We start from the raw sequence: 14,141 nt of genomic DNA on the forward strand, positions 1-14,141 counted from the left end.
ACACCTTTTCATCTAAGGTTCTCGAAGCATTTTACAATAGCAGGTAAGAAATATCACTGTATGTGGTATGTTATGAAGACATAGTATAGGAAACTCACAGAATATGAAATGAAGTGCTGTCTATTGACTCTGTAATATTTGGTCAGATCTGTGAGTTTTCTTGTTTACTCTTAGGTATGATCCGCTTGTGAAATGTAGTTGGAAGCACTGCAATGAGAAGAACAGTATGTGCTTGTGAGTTCACCTATAGACTCTGTCACCACCTGACAGCTGTGTTCAGGAGATGAATGACAGACTAGAAACCATCGTCAGGATTTTTGTTTTTCTTGTGGAAGTTGTTACAGTGGACTACTTTTAGTCTCAGTTGTGCCCAGATAGTGCCATTGCTTTAAAAAAAAAAAAAAAAGTTTAACGTTGTCACTCTTCCCATTGACTCTTGAAGCACAAATTAAATCTCTGCACCCTCCTGAAAGGAAAGAATGCATAAATCTGGGCTTTGATTAAAAATATCACAGATTTCTTGATCCATGTGTTTAAAACTGTTGGTCTTATTTTTCTGTGCAACAATAAAGCTCTGATTAATCTCCAGAATCAATGCCATTAGAGTCTTATGCTCAAAAACACCGCTACCTTGATATAATGCCACCCGATATAACATGGTAAAGCAGTGCTTCGGGGGAGCAGGGCTGCGCACTCCAGTGGATCAAAGCAAGTTCAATATAACACGGTTTCACCTGTAATGCGGTAAGATTTTTTGGCTCCCAAGGACAGCGTTATATCAAGGTAGAGGTGTATGTAGTATCAGGAATTTGTAGTCGTAAGGATGAGGCTTGTGTCAGGGATAGATTATCCCACAGCTGCTTTCTGCGATAGTTCTTGCGTCTTCTTTTGAAGCATCTGGTGCTGCCGACTCTTGGAGACAGAGGGCTGGACAGTGACACATCCAGAGCTAAAATGCAGAAGAAACTTAGGAAAAGAATTATGCTTAATGAAATGAAATAGACTTTTATAGAAGTGTCCTGTCACATTTGCTGCAAGGATCCTGTTCCTTATCCTTTATGGTGCTGTATATAGTCAGAACTCGGGTATTAAGTCACTTGTTCATCTAAATTTAAAGTTCAAATAAATCACTTATTTCTGTTTCAATTTCAGAAACGGGAAGTGGGAATGCAACTTTCTTTAGACTAGCCTCACTGCCCCCTCTAAATATAAGTAAAATAAGCTTTGTCTTTGGCTTCTTTAACTTTGTCCTGTCAGGAATTGTTTTCTAATTAAACTTAAAGTAAACTCTAAGAAATTACCCATTTTAATTGATGATAAAGTTACCTTTTATGTAAACCCCATTTAGCACAACTTAAAGGCGTATGTGTGAGGACTTCCTTTAGGGGAAGAATGGGGTGGGGAGCAGTGTAGGACAACAAACTAGATTATTTTTTTGTTAAGCCTAAAGAAGGCTTACGTGGATGGAGAGCATAGTCTGGGGAATGTATTTTAGCTAGATACATGAGATTGGACTTGTGCATCATATCCAAGAATATGCTGCTATAAGGAATCTCTCTTCGATCATCATTTGTAGCTGCAGTCAGTGACAGAATTGCAAGGACAGGTAACCAAGTAACTGCTTAAAGAATTAATCTTCCAGGATATACAGAACTGGTTGATATGTTTTTAACAACCCTGGAGAGAGGGAATCAAACAAACATAAATATTTTTTTTTAAGTTAAGCTGCTGCAGGGACCTGTAAGGCTTGTAAAAAACTCATGAGCAGTTGTTATAAATCAGAATCTCTGGGGTCTGACATTTACACGACTGATTTCTTTTATGGGAGGAATGGGGTATTTTAAAAAAAAAAGGGTGTTCTATGGAATCCATGCTCAAATAGGATTTAAGTTGCATGGGAGAGGGAGAGATGGAGACAACACTCACATCTGTACTTCACACCCTGTGAATGAAATTAAGGAAACTCTACAGTGAAGATGAACTGGGGGCAATGATTATCTGGTGTGCAGAGCTTGATATAAGGGACATGAAAAAATGTTATTCAAGGACGCCCTTCTGATTTTATATAAGAATTCCTGATTAATTCTAGGTTATTCTAGAACATAAGCTTTGACACACCATGATCAGTCTTTAGAACATTCTTTTGAAAGACTCAGACATTTTCATATTGTGTTTTTTTATTTCCAGTGATCCATGCAGCTCAAATTTGCTATGCGAAGTCCTTCCTGTAAACTCCATTGCATTTACCATTACCTAAGCTTTGATTCATAAAACAGTTTCTATCCCATCTAGTTCTGAAGGTTCATTAGCTTATGTTCTCTACCAATGTACCACAGTCTGCATTTCCATTGTAACTCTGAAACTTAAATGGCAAGCCCAATTATAGACTCATAGGTCAGAAGGGACCAATCTGATCATCTAGTCTGACCTCCTGCACAAGGCAGGCCACAGAACCCCACCCATCCAATTTTATAACAACTCCTATCCCAGGACCGAGTTATTGAAATCCTCAGAAATGGTTTGAAGACCTCAAGCTGCAGAGACACCACCAGCAAGCGAGTAAGCAATTAAGTACCAAGGTAGAATATATTAATTCACCATTAGTTCTGACTTGAAATCCAGATGTGGTAAACACCTTTCTGGAGTCTGTCCACAAATAGTGAGTCTTTTCAACACTTTCTTTTCAATTCAAAGGACGTGAATGTGCTTGTTCCATCAACATCCTATTCAGTTTGAAGTGAAAAGTATGCTTTTAAACATATTCAAGTCAGTTGAGGATTTTTGTCATTAAAGTGGAATTCCAGGGGATGGTTGGAGGTTCATGAAACCTTTCAGTTTGCACTGTGAATACGTTACTTGTCAGGTGATTAATTGTCTTGCTGCATGTGAAGCCTTTGAGAGCAATGGGAGTACCTCAAAATGAAGTGCCTTCTCAGTGCTATAATACTAGAGTAAACATGATAAATATGAAAAAAAAATATGGAGGAGAAAGGGGAAATTGTGTTAAGGAGCTCAACTATGCAGTGTTAAATATTTATCATTTAAATCACATTAAATTTATGCTATCAGGGAGGTAGGTTAGGGAAATAAGACATGGCAATAAGGCAGACTTTAAAAGCTAGTTTTTAGTTTTTGCTATACTTGAAATGGGCAGAAATATAATTTCTCATTTCCTTAAAATTTGGGTAATGTTTTCTCCTATGTCCTTCTTTTTTTTTCTTTTTCTTTTAACGCAAGGAAGCCCAGTCCCTGGAATAGCAGAAGGGCTCCCGGGACAGGTGAAAGTGGTTATGCCAGTCTTTCTTTGACAGTCCCAAGAATTGGTGACAGCAGCAACAACTTCACAGACCCAGCTGCCTTGTGACTTTTGGGCCAGCCACTTAATGAAAACCACAAACACAGCTCAGACTTCCTCTGAGGCTGCCTAATTTAATCCATTCGAAACTTGTTCTACAATCTACTCTAGACAAGTGTTGTTTTTTAGATGAGGGAGAAAGTGAAAGGATCACCAATAGTAGGTGAGGGCTCAGAGTTGGGGAAGGGGTTTGAAGAGGCATCATTACGATGTTGAGGGGGGAATGCCTAGGGTTAAAACCTTTAAAATATGGGAAAAGTGGTATGACAAGGCTAACTAGTAAGGGGGGGAAAAAAAAGAATGGCAGTTAGGAATGTTGTGAGGAGACAGTGATAAGTAGTTACTAGGCATTGGCCTAATAATGGTAAAGAGTAAAACTGAGTGTAGTACCACAAAGCTAATTTATCTTTTTATTTGTAATCTTTTTTTCCCTTGTACTGCTCCCTTATGTGTTTATCTTGACTCATCTTGTTGTCCTGTTTCTACTTAGACTGTAAGCATTTCAGGGCAGGGACTGCCTGTCCTATGTTTGTGTGTAAGGTGTCTAACACACTTTTGAATGCTCTGTAAACAAATAATAAATCAGAGCAACTAATCAAAGCACCAGTAACTTTTAGATAAGCTTCATCCAGGAGTCTTATGGTTATCATGTGGGGCCTATTAACAGGAGCTCAACTTAGCAAGATTCAGAGTATTGTGGTGGAACAGTTGCAAGACTACAGTTAAGGTTGTGTTAGAATTTAACTACCAAGTTTATTTATATCCAAGCTTGGACTGATCAGTGGTTGGTATTTCCTAAATTGTTTTTGCATAGCCACAAACATGCTTCATTAACCCACTAACCAGGAGAGAGAAATTACAGGAGTTGTATTAGTGTCTTACCAAACAGTGAGGGGTGAAGAAATCTAGGCTATGGCTACACTACAGTATAAGCTGACAGAAGTTGTCACTCATAGGTTTGAATTAGGCAGCCCCCTGAACTACATAACTTATGCTGGCTTAAGCGCGGGTGTGGACAGCGTGTTGTGTTGGCGGGAGAGCTACATCTGCTCGCAGGGGCTGGAGTAATTAAGCTGACAGGGAGCTCTCTTCCGTCCACTTAGAGCGGCTACTCTAAAAGGCTTGCTGTACTGCTGTAAGCTCTCTAGTGTAGCCGTAGCCCTGCACAGTTTCTCTTTCTGTCTCCCAATGTCTATTCAGTCCTATGTTGGTGCTGCATGAAACACCTTTTCCAAGCAAACCCAGCCGGGGAACAGAGTGCTCCTGTGTCTCATCCTACTCAGGCATGCTCCCAGGCTGATGTCTGTGTAACTGCTGATGTCTTTTATTGCCAACTACACATTTTAACACACACACCTCTTAATTCAGTGCTTTTGGGGACTAATGAGAATGAAAGGTGCCATATTTATGCTTTCGAGTGTTCTGATCAGCCAGCCAATTTACTAATAGGGGCAGAGTGACTCTTCTACCGTTTACTAGTCATAAAGCAGATAGCCAAATCTGTGCTAGAGCTTTTTTTGTTTGCCCTCTTTCCCCAGTCTCTGTTGGATTTAAACTGTATATGGTTTGCTTCTTGGCCTTACGAGATGAATGCCATCTTAGATGAGAGAATGCAAATGCCTGATTGGAAGTACACCTTATTCTGTTGATATCTGCATTTTGTGCCTTCTGAAACTTTTTCAAGTAAAGGAAATAGGCTTAATATCCCTGAACCACACTTGGACAGGCAGTCTGATTAAACAAGGAGCTAAGCTGCTTCCCTTAAATTTCTCAGTTATGCAAGTTAGCAAATTTTTGTATACCTACTCCTACTGCAATCAGAGGTCAAATGGGGGAGGAAAAACAATGGTAATGCTTTGCCCGCTCATGACACCAAAATAAATTGCTATTTAAGGTAGATTATGCAGTTCTTCATAATCATCCCTCTTCTTCCTTGTTGGCTTTGATTAGCAGTAAATAGCTAAGCATGTGGACATGTAAGTTGTCATAAGTAGACTTAATATATTAACACTTGATATGAATGGGAGCAATTTTGTTGCTCTGTTTTTAGGGTGCCTTGAGACTTAAGGAGATATCACTGCATCAAGTTATGCTTGGCTCACACTTTAAAGATTGTGAAGAAGACATTTAGACTAGATGCTGCTTTCTGGTGTCGAACATTAAACATGTATATTATGCTCACACTCTGTTTTTGTTTTTGTTTAGTGGGCGACTTTGACAAGATCTGGCGTGAACACTGTGAGGATGAGGAAACTCTTTGTGAATATGCTGTGGCAATGAAAAACCTTGCAGATAATCACTGGACAAAATCTTGTGAAGGGGAAGGTCGAATTGAATGGTGTAGCAGGTAAATCTTTGTATGGTTTAACAAAATAGGATTCTGAACTGTCTCAAACTGGCAATCTGAGTCTTTAGAGCAGAGCATATTCTTGCCTTCTGTTATCTCCAGCACTCATGTTTTATTGTGTGGTTATTTTTAAGTAAGCATCAGATTTCCCATTGTTCTATCTCACTATTCTTAGAATTTTAGCATGTGATTATCTGAATTTTGATTTTAAATCCAGATTAAAGCATTCCCAACTAGCTTTAGTGAAACTTTGTGTTGAAACGGTTAGCAGCGAAACTTGTTATAAAGAACATGATTAGTACTTGGTTCTAAATCTAGACTCGTCAAATTGAGGTAATCATAAAACTGGAAGAGACCTCGAGAGGTCATCTAGTCCAGTCCCCTGCACTCAAGGCAGGACTAAGTTTATCTAGACCATCTCTCACAAGTGTTTGTCCAACCTGCTTTTAAAAATCTCCAGTGATGGAGATTCCACAACCTCCCTAGGCAATTTATTCCAGTGCTTATCCACTCTGACAGTTCGGAAGTTTTTCTTCATGTCCAACCTAAACCACCCTTGCTGCTATTTAAGCCTATTGCTTCTTGTCCTATCGTCAGAGGTTAACAACAACAAATTTTCTCCCTCCTCCTTGTAACAATCTTCTATGTACTTGAAAACTGTTATCATGTCCCTTCTCTGTCTTCTCTTCTCCAGACTAAACAAACCCAATTTTTTCAATCTTCCCTCAAAGGTCATGTTTTCTAGACCTTTAATCATTTTTGTTGCTCTTCTCTGGACTTGCTCCAATTTGTCCACATCTTTCCTGAAATGTGGTACCCAGAACTGGACACAATACTCCAGTTGAGGCCTAATCAGCGCAGAGTAGAGCAGAAGAATTACTTCTCGTGTCTTGCTTACAATACTACTGCTAATACGTCCCAGAATTATGTTTGCCTTTTTTTGCAACAGCATTACACTGACTCATTTAGCTTGTCGTTTTGATACGATCTCCCACAGTATTCTTGCCAGCAAGTTAAAGTAGTATGGATGGGATGAATGGACTATAAGGTGGATAGAAAGCTGGCTAGATTTTTGGGCTCAACGAGTAGTGATCAATGGCTCAAAGTCTTGTTGGCAGCTGGTATCAAGTGGAGTGCTCCAGGGGTCGGTCCTGGGGCCGGTTTTGTTCAACATATTAATCTGGATGATGGGATGAATTGCACCCTCAGCAAGTTTGCAGATGACACTAAGGTGGGTAGATACTCTGGAGAATAGGGATAAGGTCCAGAGTGACCTAGACAAATTGGAAGATTGGGCTAAAAGAAATCTGATGAGGATCAACTAGGACAAATGCAGAGTCCTGCACTTAGGAAGGAAGAATCCCATGCACCACTACAGGCTGGGGACCGATTGGCAAAGTGGCAGTTCTGCAGAGAAGGACCTGGAGATTACAGTGGACGAGAAGCTGGATGAGAGTCAGCAGTGTGCCCTTGTTGCCAAGAAGGCCAAGGGCATATTGGGCTGTATTAGTAGGATCATTGCCAGCAGATCGAGAGAAGTGATTATTCCCCTCTATTCGGAACTGGTGAGGCCACACCTAGATGGAGTATTATGTCCAGTTTTGGTCTCCCTACTACAGAAGGGATGTGGACAAATTGGAGAGAGTCCAGCAGAGGGCAATGAAAATGATTAGGGGGCTGGTGCATGACTTATGAGGAGAGGCTGAGGGGGATTGGGGTTATTTTTGTCTGCAGAAGAGAAGAATGAGCGGGTATTTGATAGCAGCCTTCAAGTACCTGAAGGGAGGTCCAAAGAGGATGGAGCTAGGCTGTGGCAGTGACAGTGGTGGCAGATGACAGAAGAAGCAGCAGCAATGGTCTCAAGTTGCAGTGGGGGAGGTCTAGGTTGGATATTAGGAAACACTATTTCAATAGGAGGATGGTGAAGCACTGGAATGGGTCACCTAGGGAGGTGGTGGAATCTTCATCCTTAGAGGTTTTTACGGCCCAGCTTGACAAAGCCCTGGCTGGGATGATTTAGTTGGTGTTGGTCCTGCTTTGAACAGGGGATTGGACTAGATGACCTCCTGAAGTCTCTTCCAACCCCTAATATTCTATGATCCATTCTGATCCCCAGATCCCTTTCTGCAGTACTCCTTCCCAGTCAGTCATTTCCCATTTTGTATGTGTGCAACTGATTGTTCCTTCCAAAGTGAAGTATTTTGCATTTGTCCTTATTGTATTTCATCCTATTTACTTCACACCATTTCTCCAGATCACTTTGAATTTTAATCCTATCCTCCAAAGCACTTGCAACCCCTCCCAGCTTTCTAGGTATACTCTCTATGCCATTATCTAAATCATTGATGAAGATATTGAAGAGAATTGTCCCGTGGGCTCCACTCATTATGCCCTTCCAGCATGAGTGTGAACTACTGATAACTACCCTCTGAGAATGGTTTTCCAACCAGTTATGCACCCATCTTATAGTAGCTCCATCTAGGTTGTATTTCCCTAGTTTGTTTATGAGAAGGTCTTGCGAGATAGTATAAAAAGCCTTACTAAAGTCAAGATATACCCCATCTACTGCTTCCCCCTCTACCTACAAGGCTTGTTACGCTGTCAAAGAAAGCTATCAGGTTGGTTTGACGTAATTTGTTCATGACAAATCCATGCTGACTGTTATTTATCACCTTATTATCTTCTAGGTGTTTGCAAATTGATTGCTCTATTATCTTTCTGAGTACAGAAGTTAAACTGACTGGTCTGTAATTCCGCAGGTTGTCCTTATTTCACTTTTTATAGATGGGCACTAGATTTGCCCTTTTCCAGTCTTCTGGAGTGTTTCCCATCAACCATGACTTTTCAAAGATAATTACTAATGGCTCAGATATCTCTTCAGTCAGCTCCTTCGTTAGTCTTTCATCAGGCCCTGGTGATCTGAAGACATCTAACTTGTCTAAGTAATTTTTGACTTGTTCTTTTCCTATTTTAGACTCTGATCCTACCTCATTTTCACTGGCATTCACTATGTTAGACGTCCAATTGCCACCAACCTTCTTGGTGAAAACCGAAACGAAGTCATTAAGCACCTCTGCCATTTCCACATTTTCTGTTATTCTCCCCCACCTTATTGAGTAATGGACCTACCCTGTCCTTGGTCTTCCTCTTTTTTTCTAATGTGTTTGTAGAATGTTTTCTTGTTTCCTTTTATGTCCCTAGCTAGCTTAATCTCGTTTTGTGCCTTGGCTTTTGAAATTTTGTCCCTACATACTTGTGTTTATTTGTTTATATTCTTCTTTTGTAATTTGACCGAGTTTCCACTTTTTGTAGGACTCTCTTTTGAATTTTAGATCATTGAAGATCTCCTGGTTAAGCCAGGGTGGTCTCTTGCCATACTTCCTATCTTTCCTATGCAGTGGGATAGTTTGCTCTTGTGCCCTTAATAATGTCTCTTCGAAAAACTGCCAACAGTCTTCCATTGTTTTTCCCCTTAGACTTGCTTCCCATGGGATTTTACCTACCGACTCTGAGTTTGCTGGTCTGTCTTCTTGAAATCCATTGTCTTTCAAATTCTCAACCAGTTCCTCCCTATTTGCCAAAGTCAAATCTAGAACAGCCTCCTCCCACAGTAGCTTTCTCCACCTTCTGAAATAAAATATTGTATCCAAAACATTCTAAGAACTTGTTGGATAATCTGTGCCCTGCTGTTTTCCCAACAGATGTCTGGGGTTAGTTTAAGTCCCCCATCACCACCAACTCCTGTGATTTGGATGATTTTGTTAGTGTTTTTTTAAAAAGCCTCATCCACTTCTTCCTGGTTTGGTGGTCAATAGTAGACCCCTGCCATGACCTCACCCTTTACCCCTTTTATCCTTACCTAGAGACTTTCAACCAATCTCTCTTATTTCTATCTCAACCTCAGTCCAAGCATATATGTTTTTAATATATAAGGCAACACCACCTCCCTTATAACCTCATGACAGTAATACACTCTTATGAAATAATTCATAATGTTTTATTTGCAGAGGACTTTTAAAAGTTGGTTGCTTGCTGCTTTTTATAGCTGTACTAATTTTTTTAATACAGATCTTTGCTGTGTAAGAGTCACATGTTCCAGTGACTTCCCAGTGGCTTTGTAAGCATATCAAGTTTTGCACCTGGATTTAATTAAAGATGTGGAGTATAAAAATCTATCCCTGTGTTACTTCTCATACCCAGTGTTCCGTATATAAAGTTTCTCTTGCAGAAATGACTTTCCTTTTGTCAGGGAGACAAGGTGGATGAGGTAGTATCTTTTACTGGACCAACTTCTGTTGATGAGAGAGACAAGCTTTTGAGCTACACAGAACTCTTCCTCAGGTCTGGGAAAGGTACTCCCTTTTCTCTTTGTCCACATAATCCCAAATGTCAAACAGTATATAACAGTGCTATTTCAGGGTGTGCTGCCCTTTGGGGTTTAGGCCCCAGCTCTGATCTGTGGCCAAATCAGTTGACCAGAGTATTACCATAGGCACCACTTTTGGACTGCCATCACAGAAGAGGGGCTGCCTTTCTCACAGTGAAAGGGAACAGAAAATAACAGGAAATTTTTCCCATAGAGACAATATTAGGCGTGGGGCAAACCAAGCAATGGCATGAACAAAGGAAGGAATCTGTGTGCAAAGTTTGTGACCCAGGGATAGAGGAGGACTAAGCCTTGAAGGCTAAAAGAGAGATTTTGTGGAACCCTGCTGACCAGGAAAAGGAACTGCTTTGCCTTGGAAGGGGCAAGCAGATTTAGTGAACTTTTTGTGGTTTACTGAAACAAAATCCTAAGAAAATGACCTTAATTTGAATGTGGTGTATGTGCATTCTTTGGAAATTCAGGGGACAAACTGATGCCTAGAAGGCCAGATGATTGGGTAGACTGATCCTCTGACAGATGGTTGTCAACTTCTTAGTAAATAGAGCTGAGAAAATACTTTGCAGTTCCTCACTTCATCTCTAGACGCTTGGAGTTCTCAAGCTTTTGTTCTATGTATGACTGATCTGCGGAGAGGTGATGGGTCACATGATGCTGGCCCTTCTTTGTGTCCTGCTGCTTAACTGAATGAAAATATAGTTCTGAAAAAAATACTTTGATTACATAGAAAAATTAATTGTAGTTGGTACAGTTATGTGAACATAAGTTTTTCTCTTCAGAAGAGGAACACTGAAAATGTAGGAGAACCCCTTCAGTAAGCCTTATTTTGAGGACAGGATGGCTTTTGGAGGCAGATCTTAGGCATCTGTAATGAGGAAAGATTTTAGTCAGAAGCTGGAAGAAACTTGTATAGCTACTCTACCTTCATTTTCTCTTTTCTCCATGCAATCTTTTCTAACCGAATACCTGAGAAAGCAACCGTCTGCAAATTATGTAGAGGGCTAGCCTACATAGCACAGTACAGTCATTAGAGAAACCATCTATACTCTTCTTTGGTATTAAGAGTCACAGTGACGCAGATTTATTTTTTTAAACTTTTTCTGCTGCCTAGTTGGGGAGTCTGAAAAATATTTTGAGATTAATTCATGAACTAGATTCTGTGTATCAGAGGGGTAGCCATGTTAGTCTGGATCTGTAAAAGCAGCAAAGAATCCTGTGGCACCTTATAGACTAACAGAGGTTTTGGAGCATGAGCTTTCGTGGGTGAATACCCACTTCTTCAGATGCATGTCATTCTGTGTGTGTCTTTCATTTTTGATTATATAATGTGTTTATTGCTTAATTGAAATATTTCTTTGTGGTTTGTAAAAATTCAATATATGGTGATCAAATGGTCAGTTTCGCAGCCTTAAAATAAGGAGACTTCCTCACCCTGTATATGTGATTGTTTGTTTCAGGGAATACCTGGGAACCCTTTAGTTATAGGATTGATACAAGGTTTGTCTGCTGAATTCCAGAATTTGGATCCCATGACCTTAGAGTGCTATTGCAATAAGCTTGAACAATAAATTAATCATATACCCTGCCTGTGCTTTCCTCAAACTCTATTTTTTGTTGTCTTCCCACTTTCCTTTTGTATTTAAGACTATAGCTTTGTAATATAAAGGGAAGCAGAAAGACACATTTTGGAAAATAACTCCAAATCAAAGGTCATGTCTCCACATAGAGGTTTTGGTGGTTATAGCAAAATTCTCCTTGTGTAATAGTATCTATTGGCAAAAGAGTGCTTCAGCTGGTATAGCTATTCTGGTTCTGCAGGCAAAATAAGTTATGGCAAAAGCACTCTTTTTTTACTGTTATAACTGCATCTACACTAGGGCTTTTGCTAGCATAATTATGTGGTTCTATAATTTAGTTAGGTTCTTTCAAGAAAGAAGGGGTGAAGTGGGCCCTAAATTAGATGCAGATGAAATTCCATGTTGTCTTGTTCGTCTTTTTTTTCCCCCCAAATGCCAGTCTGGATTTTCTCTCACTTGTAAGGTGGTGATCAGCAGAGCTATCTAAAAATTCTTCTATCGTAACAAAATCATAAATTGCTTTTCTAATGTTTGAACAGAATCAGAACATTGAACTTGTAGTAACTGATAGAATTGTCTCAAGATCTCTCTGTTCTCGTGCAGACCTTGGAATCCTCAATGGGAGAAACTGCTCCCAGAGATGTTCTTCCAAAACATCTGACATGTCTCAGTTCAGAATCTGTTTTAAAAAATATAACTGTCCAAGAACCTGACATTAGATCCCTATATCAAAACCAATATCTCTCTCAGTAAGAAGAGATGCAAAGCCTCTGATCTATGGAAAAACAGATTGAAGATTTTTTTTCAACTTCAAGTTTCACATGATATAAACAAAATAAAAAGGCAGCTAAACATTTACAATGTTTTAAAACAAGATTCCAAATACAAACAAGGCCATATATTCTCATATATGCTGAGACAGTTCCAGCCTTTCTAGTCTTAAACTGGGAGCCTACAATGACCCATGACGCAGTCGACAATAGCAAAACTATATAATAAGGGAAAAAGCTCTGTAATCCAAAGGTGAACCTTCTGTGCTCTGGTTGATATTACTAATATATGCTTATAAACAGTTGCATTCTTGCCCTCCATGGTTCTAGAGTGAGACTGGAGTAGCTTTCAAGGCTGGGCTTGATGCTTATAATTAAGTCTTCTCTGCTTTCTGTCTAGTTTACCTACACGAGTCCTTATGACTGGGTTATATTCCTCCTTTCCAAGAAGTGTCTTACAAGTATTTGCTAACCCTCCCCATTTCTGGAAACTACAGAGCTAGTATGTAAGTGGGGGAGAAGGTTGAATATTCTTCTAATTGTAGCTCTGATAAGGGTATTTTCACGAGATCCACATTCCCTCTCCTTGAAAGTTAGGATCTATTTATGTATAGGTAATACGGAACTTATCCAAAAGGGGAAAAAATCCATATACCTCATTTTAACTTAGTCCAGCTTTTGACTACTGCCTCTGGATCAAGCATCTGGAAGCAATTAAGTCACTTCTCATTTCATTTATGATCTGTATGGACAATAAATGTCCAAAGAATTGAGGATAATTGCCTTCTGAAAACTACTGGAAACAATGCATTCTACAGATAACTTTGTGGGTTTTCGTCTTTGAATATGTATTGCAGCTTTAATATAGAACTTTGTTATGAAACTCTAGTTATTAAGTGTTTGTATCCTTTATTAAATTCCATTTAAAACTGTGTTTTCCTTCATTCTCAGTTTGTCATGCTGCTGCTGAGCTCAAATTAATGTAGGTAAACCCCAATAATACTTACTTTTTACAAAGAAGTTTTGATCCTCTCAAGGCTTGATATAATCTGTTTTTAATAATAATAAATTTAACTGCAAGTTTTAGATAACATGTAGACTCAAAGTACCTATAGTTATAAGTATTGCTAAACCTCATTACCATTGGTCTGCTGAAATATTACTTTGGATATTTTCTCTTTTAGTGTGTGCCGAGAATATTTTCAAAATGGCGGAAAGAGAAAAGCACTTGAAAAAGATGAGAAAAGAGCAGTTGTTGCATCTAAGACCACTTCAGCCTTAAATGTTCTCCAGACTCCTAAAATTGAAGAGCCCTTACCCAACTTCAGCTTTACAAATCATGAAACTATATCAGAGGAGTAAGTTGTAACTTTTTGCTATAGTAAAAAAGTTTGCAAAAGAGAACTTTTTCCCAATCTTATAACACTGACTTCTGTGAAATTGCATTGCCCTAATGTATTTCCAGTGCAACTTTTTATAGTTTTTAAAAAAGCAAAGAGAGTTTAAAAAAAAAAGGTACAAATTTTCATGAAGCATATTAATATATATCATCACATTTTTTAGAAGCTAATGTTACAAAAATAGTGGTCCAGAACTTATTCTGAAATTGACAATAGTCTTTTTTTAATGAAAAAACTCTCATAACAACCACTTGTGGAACAATTCTATCTTGTTAGTGTTCTTAGTGTGCAATTTATAATACAATTTG

General features: G+C 39.1%; 1 protein-coding gene across 5 annotated transcripts in view; it reads left to right on the forward strand.

Moving 5' to 3' along the window:
* BMT2 (base methyltransferase of 25S rRNA 2 homolog) overlaps positions 1-14,141 on the forward strand; it is a 62,970-nt gene that overhangs the window by 17,142 nt on the left and 31,687 nt on the right. For 3 of the 5 annotated variants that reach the window (XM_050936318.1, XM_050936319.1, XM_050936317.1), the window contains exons 2-4: positions 3,238-3,419; positions 5,561-5,702; positions 13,618-13,791. In XM_050936318.1, the coding sequence (XP_050792275.1) occupies positions 5,632-5,702; positions 13,618-13,791 (245 nt within the window). In that variant the 5' untranslated portion in view covers positions 3,238-3,419; positions 5,561-5,631. The remainder of the gene's footprint in view (positions 1-3,237; positions 3,420-5,560; positions 5,703-13,617; positions 13,792-14,141) is intronic. The other 2 variants (XM_050936316.1, XM_050936320.1) reach the window with 1 other exon arrangement.

This window comes from Gopherus flavomarginatus, chromosome 1 (assembly GCF_025201925.1).
Source record: "Gopherus flavomarginatus isolate rGopFla2 chromosome 1, rGopFla2.mat.asm, whole genome shotgun sequence".
NCBI classification, from domain to species: domain Eukaryota; kingdom Metazoa; phylum Chordata; order Testudines; family Testudinidae; genus Gopherus; species Gopherus flavomarginatus.